A 13,880-nucleotide genomic window follows, 5' to 3' on the forward strand; every position below is an offset into this window, starting at 1 on the left:
ACGGTATGACCCAAACCACCCTCTAACGTCGCTCTATTTACTTGATTTGATATGGGAGCGATTAAATATAATTAATACAATATATTCAAACAGTTTTGAACATTTCAATTATTAATTAGCCAAGCGATCTTGTCATTCCATTACAGACGAGTCGCTCTTCATTCCATTACAGGACGGTATGACGCAAACCACCCTCTAACGTCGCTCTATTTACTTGATTTGATATGGGAGCTTTGAATATAATTAATATAATATATTCAAACAGTTTTGAACATTTCAATTATTTAATTAGCCAAGCGATCGTGTCATTCCATTACAGACGAGTCGCTCTTCATTCCATTACAGGACGGTATGACCCAAACCACCCTCTAACCTCGCTCTATTTACTCGATTTGATATGGGAGCAATTACATATATTTAATACAATATATTCAAACAGTTTTGAACATTTCAATTATTTAATTGGCCAAGCGATCGTGTCATTCCATTACAGACGAGTCGCTCTTCATTCCATTACAGGACGGTATGACCCAAACCACCCTCTAACGTCGCTCTATTTACTTGATTTGATATGGGAGCGATTAAATATATTTAATACAATATATTCAAACAGTTTTGAACATTTCAAATATTTAATTAGCCAAGCGATCGTGTCATTCCATTACAGACGAGTCGCTCTTCATTCCATTACAGGACGGTATGACCCAAACCACCCTCTAACGTCGCTCTATTTACTTGATTTGATATGGGAGCTATTAAATATAATTAATAAAATATATTCAAACAGTTTTGAACATTTCAATTATTTAATTAGCCAAGCGATAGTGTCATTCCATTACAGACGAGTCGCTCTTCATTCCATTACAGGACGGTATGACCCAAACCACTCTCTAACGTCGCTCTATTTACTTGAATTGATATGGGAGCTATAAAATATATTTAATACAATATATTCAAACAGTTTTGAACATTTCAATTATTTAATTAGCCAAGCGATCATGTCATTCCATTACAGACGAGTCGCTCTTCATTCCATTACAGGACGGTATGACCAAAACCACCCTCTAACGTAGCTGTATTTACTTGAATTGTCATGGGAGCTATTAAATATAATTATTAAAATATATTCAAACAGTTTTGAACATTTCAATTATTTAATTGGCCAAGCGATCGTATCATTCCATTACAGACGAGTCGCTCTTCATTCCATTACAGCACGGTTTGACCCAAACCACCATTTAACCTCGCTCTATTTACTCGATTTGATATGGGAGCAATTACATATATTTAATACAATATATTCAAACAGTTTTGAACATTTCAATTATTTAATTGGCCAAGCGATCGTGTCATTCCATTACAGACGAGTCGCTCTTCATTCCATTACAGGACGGTTTGACCCAAACCACCATTTAACCTCGCTCTATTTACTCGATTTGATATGGGAGCAATTACATATATTTAATACAATATATTCAAACAGTTTTGAACATTTCAATTATTTCATTTGCCAAGCGATTGTGTCATTCCATTACAGACGAGTCGCTCTTCATTCCATTACAGGACGGTATGACCCAAACCACCCTCTAACGTCGCTCTATTTACTTGATTTGATATGGGAGCTATTAAATATAATTAATAAAATATATTCAAACAGTTTTGAACATTTCAATTATTTAATTAGCCAAGCGATAGTGTCATTCCATTACAGACGAGTCGCTCTTCATTCCATTACAGGACGGTATGACCCAAACCACCCTCTAACGTCGCTCTATTTACTTGAATTGATCTGGGAGCTATTAAATATATTTAATACAATATATTCAAACAGTTTTGAACATTTCAATTATTTAATTGGCCAAGCGATCGTGTCATTCCATTACAGACGAGTCGCTCTTCATTCCATTACAGGACGGTATGACCCAAACCACCCTCTAACGTCGCTCTATTTACATGATTTGATATGGGAGCTATTAAATATAATTAATAAAATATATTCAAACAGTTTTGAACATTTCAATTATTTAATTAGCCAAGCGATCGTGTCATTCCATTACAGACGAGTCGCTCTTCATTCCATTACAGGACGGTATGACTCAAACCACTCTCTAACGTCGCTCTATTTACTTGAATTGATATGGGAGCTATTAAATATATTTAATACAATATATTCAAACAGTTTTGAACATTTCAATTATTTAATTGGCCAAGCGATCGTGTCATTCCATTACAGACGAGTCGCTCTTCATTCCATTACAGGACGGTTTGACCAAAACCACCCTCTAACGTCGCTATATTTACTTGAATTGATATGGAAGCTATTAAATATATTTAATACAATATATTCAAACAGTTTTGAACATTTCAATTATTTAATTGGCCAAGCGATCGTGTCATTCCATTACAGACGAGTCGCTCTTCATTCCATTACAGGACGGTTTGACCAAAACCACCCTCTAACGTCGCTATATTTTCTTGAATTGATATGGAAGCTATTAAATATATTTAATACAATATATTCAAACAGTTTTGAACATTTTAATTATTTAATTTGCCAAGTGATCGTGTCATTCCATTACAGACGAGTCGCTCTTCATTCCATTACAGGACGGTATGACCCAAACCACCCTCTAACGTCGCTCTATTTACTTGAATTGATCTGGGAGCTATTAAATATATTTAATACAATATATTCAAACAGTTTTGAACATTTCAATTATTTAATTGGCCAAGCGATCGTGTCATTCCATTACAGACGAGTCGCTCTTCATTCCATTACAGGACGGTATGACCCAAACCGCCCTCTAACGTCGCTCCATTTACTTGAATTGATATGGGAGCTATTAAATATATTTAATACAATATATTCAAACAGTTTTGAACATTTTAATTATTTAATTGGCCAAGCGATCGTGTCATTCCATTACAGACGAGTCGCTCTTCATTCCATTACACGACGGTATGACCCAAACCACTCTCTAACGTCGCTCTATTTACTTGAATTGATATGGGAGCTATTAAATATATTTAATACAATATATTCAAACAGTTTTGAACATTTCAATTATTTAATTGGCCAAGCGATCGTGTCATTCCATTACAGACGAGTCGCTCTTCATTCTATTACAGGACGGTATGACCCAAACCACTCTCTAACGTCGCTCTATTTACTTGAATTGATATGGGAGCTATTAAATATAATTAATAAAATATATTCAAACAGTTTTGAACATTTCAATTATTTAATTAGCCAAGCGATCGTGTCATTCCATTACAGACGAGTCGCTCTTCATTCCATTACAGGACGGTATGACCCAAACCACTCTCTAACGTCGCTCTATTTACTTGAATTGATATGGGAGCTATTAAATATATTTAATACAATATATTCAAACAGTTTTGAACATTTCAATTATTTGATTGGCCAAGCGATCGTGTCATTCCATTACAGACGAGTCGCTCTTCATTCCATTACAGGACGGTTTGACCCAAACCACCCTTTAACCTCGCTCTATTTACTCGATTTGATATGGGAGCAATTAAATATATTTAATACAATATATTCAAACAGTTTTGAACATTTCAATTATTTACTTAGCTAAGCGATCGTGTCATTCCATTACAGACGAGTCGCTCTTCATTCCATTACAGGACGGTATGACCCAAACCACCCTCTAACGTCGCTCTATTTACTTGATTTGATATGGGAGCTTTGAATATAATTAATACAATATATTCAAACAGTTTTGAACATTTCAATTATTTAATTAGCCAAGCGATCGTGTCATTCCATTACAGACGAGTCGCTCTTCATTCCATTACAGGACGGTATGACCCAAACCACCCTCTAACCTCGCTCTATTTACTCGATTTGATATGGGAGCAATTACATATATTTAATACAATATATTCAAACAGTTTTGAACATTTCAATTATTTAATTGGCCAAGCGATCGTGTCATTCCATTACAGACGAGTCGCTCTCCATTCCATTACAGGACGGTATGACCAAAACCACCCTCTAACGTCGCTCTATTTACTTGATTTGATATGGGAGCGATTAAATATATTTAATACAATATATTCAAACAGTTTTGAACATTTCAAATATTTAATTAGCCAAGCGATCGTGTCATTCCATTACAGACGAGTCGCTCTTCATTCCATTACAGGACGGTATGACCCAAACCACCCTCTAACGTCGCTCTATTTACTTGATTTGATATGGGAGCTATTAAATATAATTAATACAATATATTCAAACAGTTTTGAACATTTTAATTATTTAATTTGCCAAGTGATCGTGTCATTCCATTACAGACGAGTCGCTCTTCATTCCATTACAGGACGGTATGACCCAAACCACCCTCTAACGTCGCTCTATTTACTTGAATTGATCTGGGAGCTATTAAATATATTTAATACAATATATTCAAACAGTTTTGAACATTTCAATTATTTAATTGGCCAAGCGATCGTGTCATTCCATTACAGACGAGTCGCTCTTCATTCCATTACAGGACGGTATGACCCAAACCACCCTCTAACGTCGCTCTATTTACATGATTTGATATGGGAGCTATTAAATATAATTAATAAAATATATTCAAACAGTTTTGAACATTTCAATTATTTAATTAGCCAAGCGATCGTGTCATTCCATTACAGACGAGTCGCTCTTCATTCCATTACAGGACGGTATGACCCAAACCACTCTCTAACGTCGCTCTATTTACTTGAATTGATATGGGAGCTATTAAATATATTTAATACAATATATTCAAACAGTTTTGAACATTTCAATTATTTGATTGGCCAAGCGATCGTGTCATTCCATTACAGACGAGTCGCTCTTCATTCCATTACAGGACGGTTTGACCCAAACCACCCTTTAACCTCGCTCTATTTACTCGATTTGATATGGGAGCAATTAAATATATTTAATACAATATATTCAAACAGTTTTGAACATTTCAATTATTTACTTAGCCAAGCGATCGTGTCATTCCATTACAGACGAGTCGCTCTTCATTCTATTACAGGACGGTATGACCCAAACCACTCTCTAACGTCGCTCTATTTACTTGAATTGATATGGGAGCTATTAAATATAATTAATAAAATATATTCAAACAGTTTTGAACATTTCAATTATTTAATTAGCCAAGCGATCGTGTCATTCCATTACAGACGAGTCGCTCTTCATTCCATTACAGGACGGTATGACCCAAACCGCCCTCTAACGTCGCTCCATTTACTTGAATTGATATGGGAGCTATTAAATATAATTAATAAAATATATTCAAACAGTTTTGAACATTTCAATTATTTAATTAGCCAAGCGATCGTGTCATTCCATTACAGACGAGTCGCTCTTCATTCCATTACAGGACGGTATGACCCAAACCACCCTCTAACCTCGCTCTATTTACTCGATTTGATATGGGAGCAATTACATATATTTAATACAATATATTCAAACAGTTTTGAACATTTCAATTATTTAATTGGCCAAGCGATCGTGTCATTCCATTACAGACGAGTCGCTCTCCATTCCATTACAGGACGGTATGACCAAAACCACCCTCTAACGTCGCTCTATTTACTTGATTTGATATGGGAGCGATTAAATATATTTAATACAATATATTCAAACAGTTTTGAACATTTCAAATATTTAATTAGCCAAGCGATCGTGTCATTCCATTACAGACGAGTCGCTCTTCATTCCATTACAGGACGGTATGACCCAAACCACCCTCTAACGTCGCTCTATTTACTTGATTTGATATGGGAGCTATTAAATATAATTAATACAATATATTCAAACAGTTTTGAACATTTTAATTATTTAATTTGCCAAGTGATCGTGTCATTCCATTACAGACGAGTCGCTCTTCATTCCATTACAGGACGGTATGACCCAAACCACCCTCTAACGTCGCTCTATTTACTTGAATTGATCTGGGAGCTATTAAATATATTTAATACAATATATTCAAACAGTTTTGAACATTTCAATTATTTAATTGGCCAAGCGATCGTGTCATTCCATTACAGACGAGTCGCTCTTCATTCCATTACAGGACGGTATGACCCAAACCACCCTCTAACGTCGCTCTATTTACATGATTTGATATGGGAGCTATTAAATATAATTAATAAAATATATTCAAACAGTTTTGAACATTTCAATTATTTAATTAGCCAAGCGATCGTGTCATTCCATTACAGACGAGTCGCTCTTCATTCCATTACAGGACGGTATGACCCAAACCACTCTCTAACGTCGCTCTATTTACTTGAATTGATATGGGAGCTATTAAATATATTTAATACAATATATTCAAACAGTTTTGAACATTTCAATTATTTGATTGGCCAAGCGATCGTGTCATTCCATTACAGACGAGTCGCTCTTCATTCCATTACAGGACGGTTTGACCCAAACCACCCTTTAACCTCGCTCTATTTACTCGATTTGATATGGGAGCAATTAAATATATTTAATACAATATATTCAAACAGTTTTGAACATTTCAATTATTTACTTAGCCAAGCGATCGTGTCATTCCATTACAGACGAGTCGCTCTTCATTCTATTACAGGACGGTATGACCCAAACCACTCTCTAACGTCGCTCTATTTACTTGAATTGATATGGGAGCTATTAAATATAATTAATAAAATATATTCAAACAGTTTTGAACATTTCAATTATTTAATTAGCCAAGCGATCGTGTCATTCCATTACAGACGAGTCGCTCTTCATTCCATTACAGGACGGTATGACCCAAACCGCCCTCTAACGTCGCTCCATTTACTTGAATTGATATGGGAGCTATTAAATATAATTAATAAAATATATTCAAACAGTTTTGAACATTTCAATTATTTAATTAGCCAAGCGATCGTGTCATTCCATTACAGACGAGTCGCTCTTCATTCCATTACAGGACGGTATGACCCAAACCACCCTCTAACCTCGCTCTATTTACTCGATTTGATATGGGAGCAATTACATATATTTAATACAATATATTCAAACAGTTTTGAACATTTCAATTATTTAATTGGCCAAGCGATCGTGTCATTTAAAGAAATGTTCAGTTTAACCTTGAGTAAATATGCGATACATTCTTTCACTAATACGTCATCCACAAATCTAGTTGCAAAACTGGAAAGAAAAATAAGAAATATTCCTTTTAATCAATTTGATTCATACTGTCAATATTGGGGAATTGCATTGTTTCCTTCACAAAAATATTAAAAAGCGTTTTTGTTTATTTAATTCTTTCATATTGAAAAGGAAAGTTATATCTGGTATCCAAATTGTCCACTGAGCAAAAACACAATTGATATTGTAAGCCGTATATATTATACATATGCAAATGTCTACTCATGTCCGACACAACTGGTCTAGCTAGATAATTACATTTCCATTTCATTCATTTAGAAACATTTCCCAGTTTCTTTAGGAGAACCGTTCATGTCGACTTTCGTATGTATTGTCTTAAATCATAAAAAGTTGTGTAAATGACAATCTCCCATGATCGCGAAATTATGATTTGTTTGAATAAAGCAAAGTTAACTTACAACATAGGAGAATTCAATGCTTCTCTCTTCATGTACACTTTTTTGCTTGTTGTACATAGCATATTCGTACTTGTTTCAAATATACTACAATTAAAAGACAATTAATTTAAGAAATACCATATAGAAACACTGTTACGACCACTTCATATTTAAATTCGTATTGAAATGTATAAGAGTGAACGAATCTATTCAAGTCTAAACAATCAACACATATACACTACGATAAATGATACAAGCATACAGTGAAAACAAATTTACATGAGCATTCAACTGTCAACTGTCAGCATTCAACTGTCAACAACTGTCAAATTTCAATCATAGTACTAGCAAAATTTAGTTAAGTTTTTAATTAAATTGCGAGTTCGGATCTTCTGTTCGTTTACCTGTAATTATGTGAACGGCATATATATGACCACTTACATATTATATACACTGGGAAACATTGACGCCACAGATTGAAGAGACAACAATTTCACTCCATTCAATAAGTGTGTTTGCAAAATAACAATTTTGTAATAAGTGTTAACCTTTTGGACATTTTTTTCTTCACCAGGTGTTCTTTCATCATTCGTTCTTTGATTTGTTCATGGACCTATGAAATGTATGAGGATGATTATAGGACAGTTAGTGGTGTGGGAAGTGGTTATACAAATAAATATACAATGTGAGATGTGAAAACAACAAATTTAACTTTATCGTGATCTCTTTATTATAAAGGAATATTGAATTTCCACAAGACAATTTAATGATACCCATAAATAATCAAATAAACTCACCTTATCTGACACGTATTCATTGCCATACCCATGTCTCACATGGGTAGTTCTTCCACAATAATTTTTGTTGTAGTCTGCCACAAACATGACGTGTCGATTTAAATGGCCAATACAATCTCCACTACACGTTATTATACCATCTGTGAGGTGTAACATTTCTTGGTACTATATTGTAAACAAATGCAAAGTATCGAACATTAGATCATTGTCAGAAGGTTGATTTGAATATTTATATTAGTTATGCAAATTACAAATGAAAACCCCCAACCCAAATAACGCTCTGTTGCTGGGTTCTTACATAGATATAAAAGAAGAACTTACAAGACTTTACACGTTACAAAAACATAAATAATTTTAGTCATACACAAAGACTTTACGTAGTATTATTTTGTGTGTTTTACCTGATTTTCTGTAATTTCTCCAGTTATTTTGTCATTATCAAGATTTTCCATCTCTATTGATGAACTACAATCTGCAAACAAACGCAACAAACCATTAATATATCATTACATTTCAGTTATATAATCGAACTAGCATACGTTTCATGGCTTATTAGCCAGGTATTATATTAAATAATGTTGACCTAAAACGGCAGACGCATTTTTAACACATGACAATTAACAAAGAACCAAAATGTAATTTTTCAATATGAAAGATTTGAAAATGTTGATATTAACCTGAATCTTCAACTTCCATAACTTCCAGTACTTGTTTCCTGTCAATAAATTATTTATTATTATATATTATGATATATCACCATAGGAAGTGATAAAATCAGTTTGAATTCTAAGCCTGATCTTGGCAGAAACAATGTCACTGATAAGATATATACAAAACCCTAAACCTATGATATGCATCTAAGGGTCATAGAGATATATTCTATTGATCATACAAAATGGGATAACATATCATTTACGATAAATTCAAGTGAAAAGAATGTTAGAAAAAGTTCCGGTTAGGATTAAGTATTGAAAGCAAGACTGGATAGATAGTAGTTAATTGTGGTTGAATGTTTAAATACATTATTGCAAAATATATGGAGTTTAAACTGCGGCACCACAATCCCGAGACTGCACAACTTTAACATGGGACACTAATGTTCATGTTATTTACACTGTTTAACGGTTCGTTTCTGGTAATTTCAATACTTGTTATGTTTATATCAACTCAAACGCTGTATCATTATGTTTTCAAATTATCTTTTGAGACCAGCAATGTTTTGACATTATTGACACGAAAAATGAAAGTTAATAATCGTTCAAAATCCAAAATATTGTAGTCTTGCAATATACATACCATTGCAACAAGTCTGTTTTCACCTCTTCTCTTAAAAGCGTTGATTCGACCTACAAAAAATATTGTTTTTATTCAAATTCTAGAATGTTAATCATCTCCATGTCTCGGAAAATTTGCAACAATGATAAAAGAATATATGGTGTTATGTTAATAAAAATACAAGAAGGTAACCTGGAAAATGCTACAAAATACTCCGATTTACTCACCTTAAACATGATATCCTCACCAAGGAGACAACATTTCAGGTACTACATAACCAAAACACACATAGATATTGTAATAAGGTACAATATAATGTAAATACAATGTTCAATTAACAAACATTGAAAGTATTATATATTCTAAAGGAGGAACAGTTCAATATGTGGTACTTTTTAAGTATAATATCAACTGATAATCAAATAAAAATTAGAGCAATCATCCTTGGATGTGGATGATTAATTGCCGTGTTTCGTTTAATTACATGAGCTCTAGTGGGGACTTAAGGCTAGAATCGTATACAGAGATGTGATATTGAAACACACACATTTATGTTTAGCCTGTTGGAGATTGCAATCACCATATTTTGTCCTTTTGAGACATTTGCAAATAAACCATTTTCTTTTTTTAATAAAAAAACATATTACGCTTTTCTGGAAGTATGTCGGAATTGCAGTGTAGTGGGCACATTATAATATTCACAATTTACACAATTAAATGATATTTACATGTGTATACACGTTTGGCAGAATGTAAGTAAGTATGATTGGTACTATATTATAATTGATTGATTTGACATAGTGTATGCGCCAGTGCACGTTATTACAACTTACCTTCAAAACAAACACGCCACAATCTTTATTATTGACCTGGCAGGGTAATCCCTAATAAATAAAATGTGATTAGGAAAAGGCAATTACAACAATGCAAGTTTATATTTGTACTACAATTACATTTAACCAATACACTGAATACAAATCATAATCAAAGAAAGCTTAGAAAGAACGTGTTGTGAGATTATCAAAATTAATTCAAAATTTAAAATTTGCTTTTCAAACAAGTAGCTTGGCAAATAATTTGAGTCTGCTATTTGAGATTCATGAAACATGAAACAAATGTGATTCATACTATCAAAATTTATAATACATACAGAAAATACATTTTATTTATCATCCATTGTTTTTAGTCTAATTAGTTCCTAAGCACCTCTGTGATGAATTAAATTTAAATCTGATTTTTTTAGATATCAGAAATGGGCTAATAATAGATAATCAATATGCATGTTTATCAACATTAAACTAATCACGTCCGTGGATTACCTCAATGAACCAAATGAATTATTATACAAATTAAGCAATTATCATACATAGATTTAGGTCTGTATATCTTTTCTGGGTGTACATGTACAAAGTTTCATTATAATGTGATGATTATTCATAACTAAAATAGCGGTCAGCGAAAACGTAAATTATTATGCAAATTAGGTAATTATTATAGATGTATATAAACCTAAAACTAATTTGATCATCACCTTGTGTTAGAGTACATATGTACCAAGACTCACTGAATTATGTCACAGACCATCTTTATACGAAGTTTCATTGAAATGTGATTAGAACCAAAAATGATGATTTATTATGCAAATTAACTCAAAACTGAGCGGGTCTGTGTATTGTGTATTGTTTTAAGTATTAGTACTTAACATATCAAAATCTGAATATTGATTAATTGTGCAAATTAGGTAATTAATATTTCACACATCCGTTTGTGCATCGTCCTATGTATCTATGCAAGTTTCATTGAAATGTGATTAGTACCTGAGATATCATTGGAAAAGCCAAAAATTTACTAATCAGTATGCAAATCAGGTTAATTATGTGCACAGCATCTATGTGCCAAGTTTCATCAATATCTAATGAATGGCTCTTTAGATATTAGTGGAACAGTCAAGGGACAGCTAAAAATTAGCTAATTATCATGCAAATCAGGTAATTAATATGTATGAATTTCAACCAAAACCTTATCAAATCTGCGCATTAGTCCAGAGCATCTATGCACCAAGTTTCATTAAAAACCAACATACGGTTCTTGAGATACCATTGGAACAGACAGACACACACACACACATACATGGAAACTGCAAAGACTCCCACGGGAGTCAAAAATGTTATTACCGTAATATAAGTAAATTTCCATTTGCTTTTTTCTCGAGTCATTATTTTAGTTTTTGATTCTTCCGATATGAATTTCCTGCAAAAATATAGATTAGATGATTAAAAACTAAGAAAGTGTTGCCGAGACGTTATAACGAGATAAAATCTTCCTCGGCTGCAGTAAATTAAAGGAAAGTAGAAATCGACATACTCCCCTTGATTATAATTTCAACAAATACTGGTTTCAAACTATACATTATATTACATGCAAAGATTATCACTGACTTAAATCATGATTAAACAGACAAATTCTTATAACTTGTTTCTACCTTACCTGAGGGAATTTTCTATATAAGCATATTCTTTGCAAGGAAGCGAGTCATATATGAATACGTTATGCTGCTGAACATCAATCCGCTGCAAAAATGTTAAAAAACAATCAGCCGTTTAGTGGTTTGACTGCTGAAAATGTACTAACTATCATAAATTATTGCTTTCTGATATGGCAGTTCTTGTGAATATATTATTTAACTAAAAACATAAATAATATTGTCCTACTGATTGAGTGAAATGTTACCAATTAAAACACGTCACAGAAAAAAAATATTGTGTCATATAATACTTTTTAAAAGAGGACAACAAGAAGTCGAAAATATCACTTTCTACCAAAAAATGGCAAAAATATTCACCAAAATTAGAAAATTAAAGATATCATCACGAAATGAACAAATCTGAGAAAGGTCTACATGTAGTATCTATATATGTAATATCAAAGCAATTGAACTATTGGTTTTTAACAAGAAGTCGAAAATATCACTTTTTACCAAAAATTACAAAAATATTCACCAAAATTAGAGAATTGAAGATATCATCACGAAATGAACAAATCTGAGAGAGGTTCACATGTAGTACCTATATACGTAATATCAAAGCAATTGGACTTGCGGTTTTTAACAAGAAGTTGAAAATATCACTTTTTACCCAAAATGACAAAAATATTCACCAAAATTAGAGAATTGAAGATATCATCACGAAATGAACAAATCTGAGAGAGGTCCACATGTAGTACCTATATATGTAGTATCAAAGCAACTGGACTTGCGGTTTTTAACAAGAAGTTGAAAATATCACTTTTTACCAAAAATGACAAAATTATTCACCAAAATTAGAGAATTAAAGATATCATTATAAAATGAACAAATCTGAGAGAGGTCCACATGTAGTACCTATATATGTAATATCAAAGCAATTGCACTTGCGGTTTTTAACAAGAAGTCGAAAATATCACTTTTTACCAAAAATGACAAAAATATTCACCAAAATTAGAGAATTAAAGATATCAACATGAAATGAACAAACCTAAGAGAGGTCTACCCAAGGTACATATACACCCAGTGTCAAATCATTCAGGCTTGTAGTTTTCAAGAAGAAGTCGAAAAAGTAAAACATTGACATGGACGACGACGGACAATCACTCATATGATAAGCTCCGCTCGACAAAGTCGACAGCGGAGCTAAAAAGTTCTATAACTCATGAACTATTTGCCAGACTGATACAAATTTCGGTATGTGGAATCCACATTAAGTTTATCATATTCCTATGAAATCAAATCCATATATTGTGTGGTTTGTCTGCCATCTTGAATTTAGTTAAAACAACAAAGCTTCCTAAAACTATTGTTACGACATACAGCATACGGCCCCCATGTAGTGAGTTGATTATGTTCGTGAAATTAATGTTAAATACGCTACAGCATATGAATGAAACAAATTTTTGCATATTTTATCCTTATATATTTATAGCATCTCGAATGTACTTTTATTTATGATTATATAAAAATAACGAAAATAATTATTTTTATTAACCAAAAGTATCGAGAATAAGGAGTGTCATTCCTAGTGACATATAGATATACATTTGTTTGTATTTGCATGTTAGTCAACAGTATATTATATCGCTGAGAGCTCCATTGCAATCAACATTTCAAAATTTATTTATTTACGTGGTTCAGACTTCTACTGTTTACCTATGTAGTATAACATTGTATTACATTGTATCTTGTATCATTTAATGTTGCAT

At 32.7% G+C, this 13,880-nt stretch overlaps 1 protein-coding gene across 1 annotated transcript; it reads right to left on the bottom strand.

Annotated features, from left to right (window-relative positions):
* Positions 1–7,002: 7,002 nt before the first annotated feature.
* On the bottom strand, positions 7,003–10,522 carry LOC146746661 (uncharacterized). Its single transcript, XM_085498522.1, has 9 exons — positions 10,481–10,522; positions 9,875–9,916; positions 9,669–9,718; positions 9,050–9,087; positions 8,774–8,844; positions 8,373–8,537; positions 8,124–8,188; positions 7,597–7,680; positions 7,003–7,177 (listed from the first exon to the last, which is right to left on the bottom strand). The coding sequence occupies exons 2-9, from the start codon at positions 9,881–9,883 to the stop codon at positions 7,066–7,068; spliced, it is 594 nt and encodes a 197-aa protein (XP_085354648.1). The 5' UTR covers positions 9,884–9,916; positions 10,481–10,522; the 3' UTR covers positions 7,003–7,065.
* Positions 10,523–13,880: the final 3,358 nt, after the last annotated feature.

The sequence above is a fragment of the Saccoglossus kowalevskii genome, chromosome 4, assembly GCF_978046115.1.
Source record: "Saccoglossus kowalevskii chromosome 4, keSacKowa6.1, whole genome shotgun sequence".
In the NCBI taxonomy this organism is placed as follows: domain Eukaryota; kingdom Metazoa; phylum Hemichordata; class Enteropneusta; family Harrimaniidae; genus Saccoglossus; species Saccoglossus kowalevskii.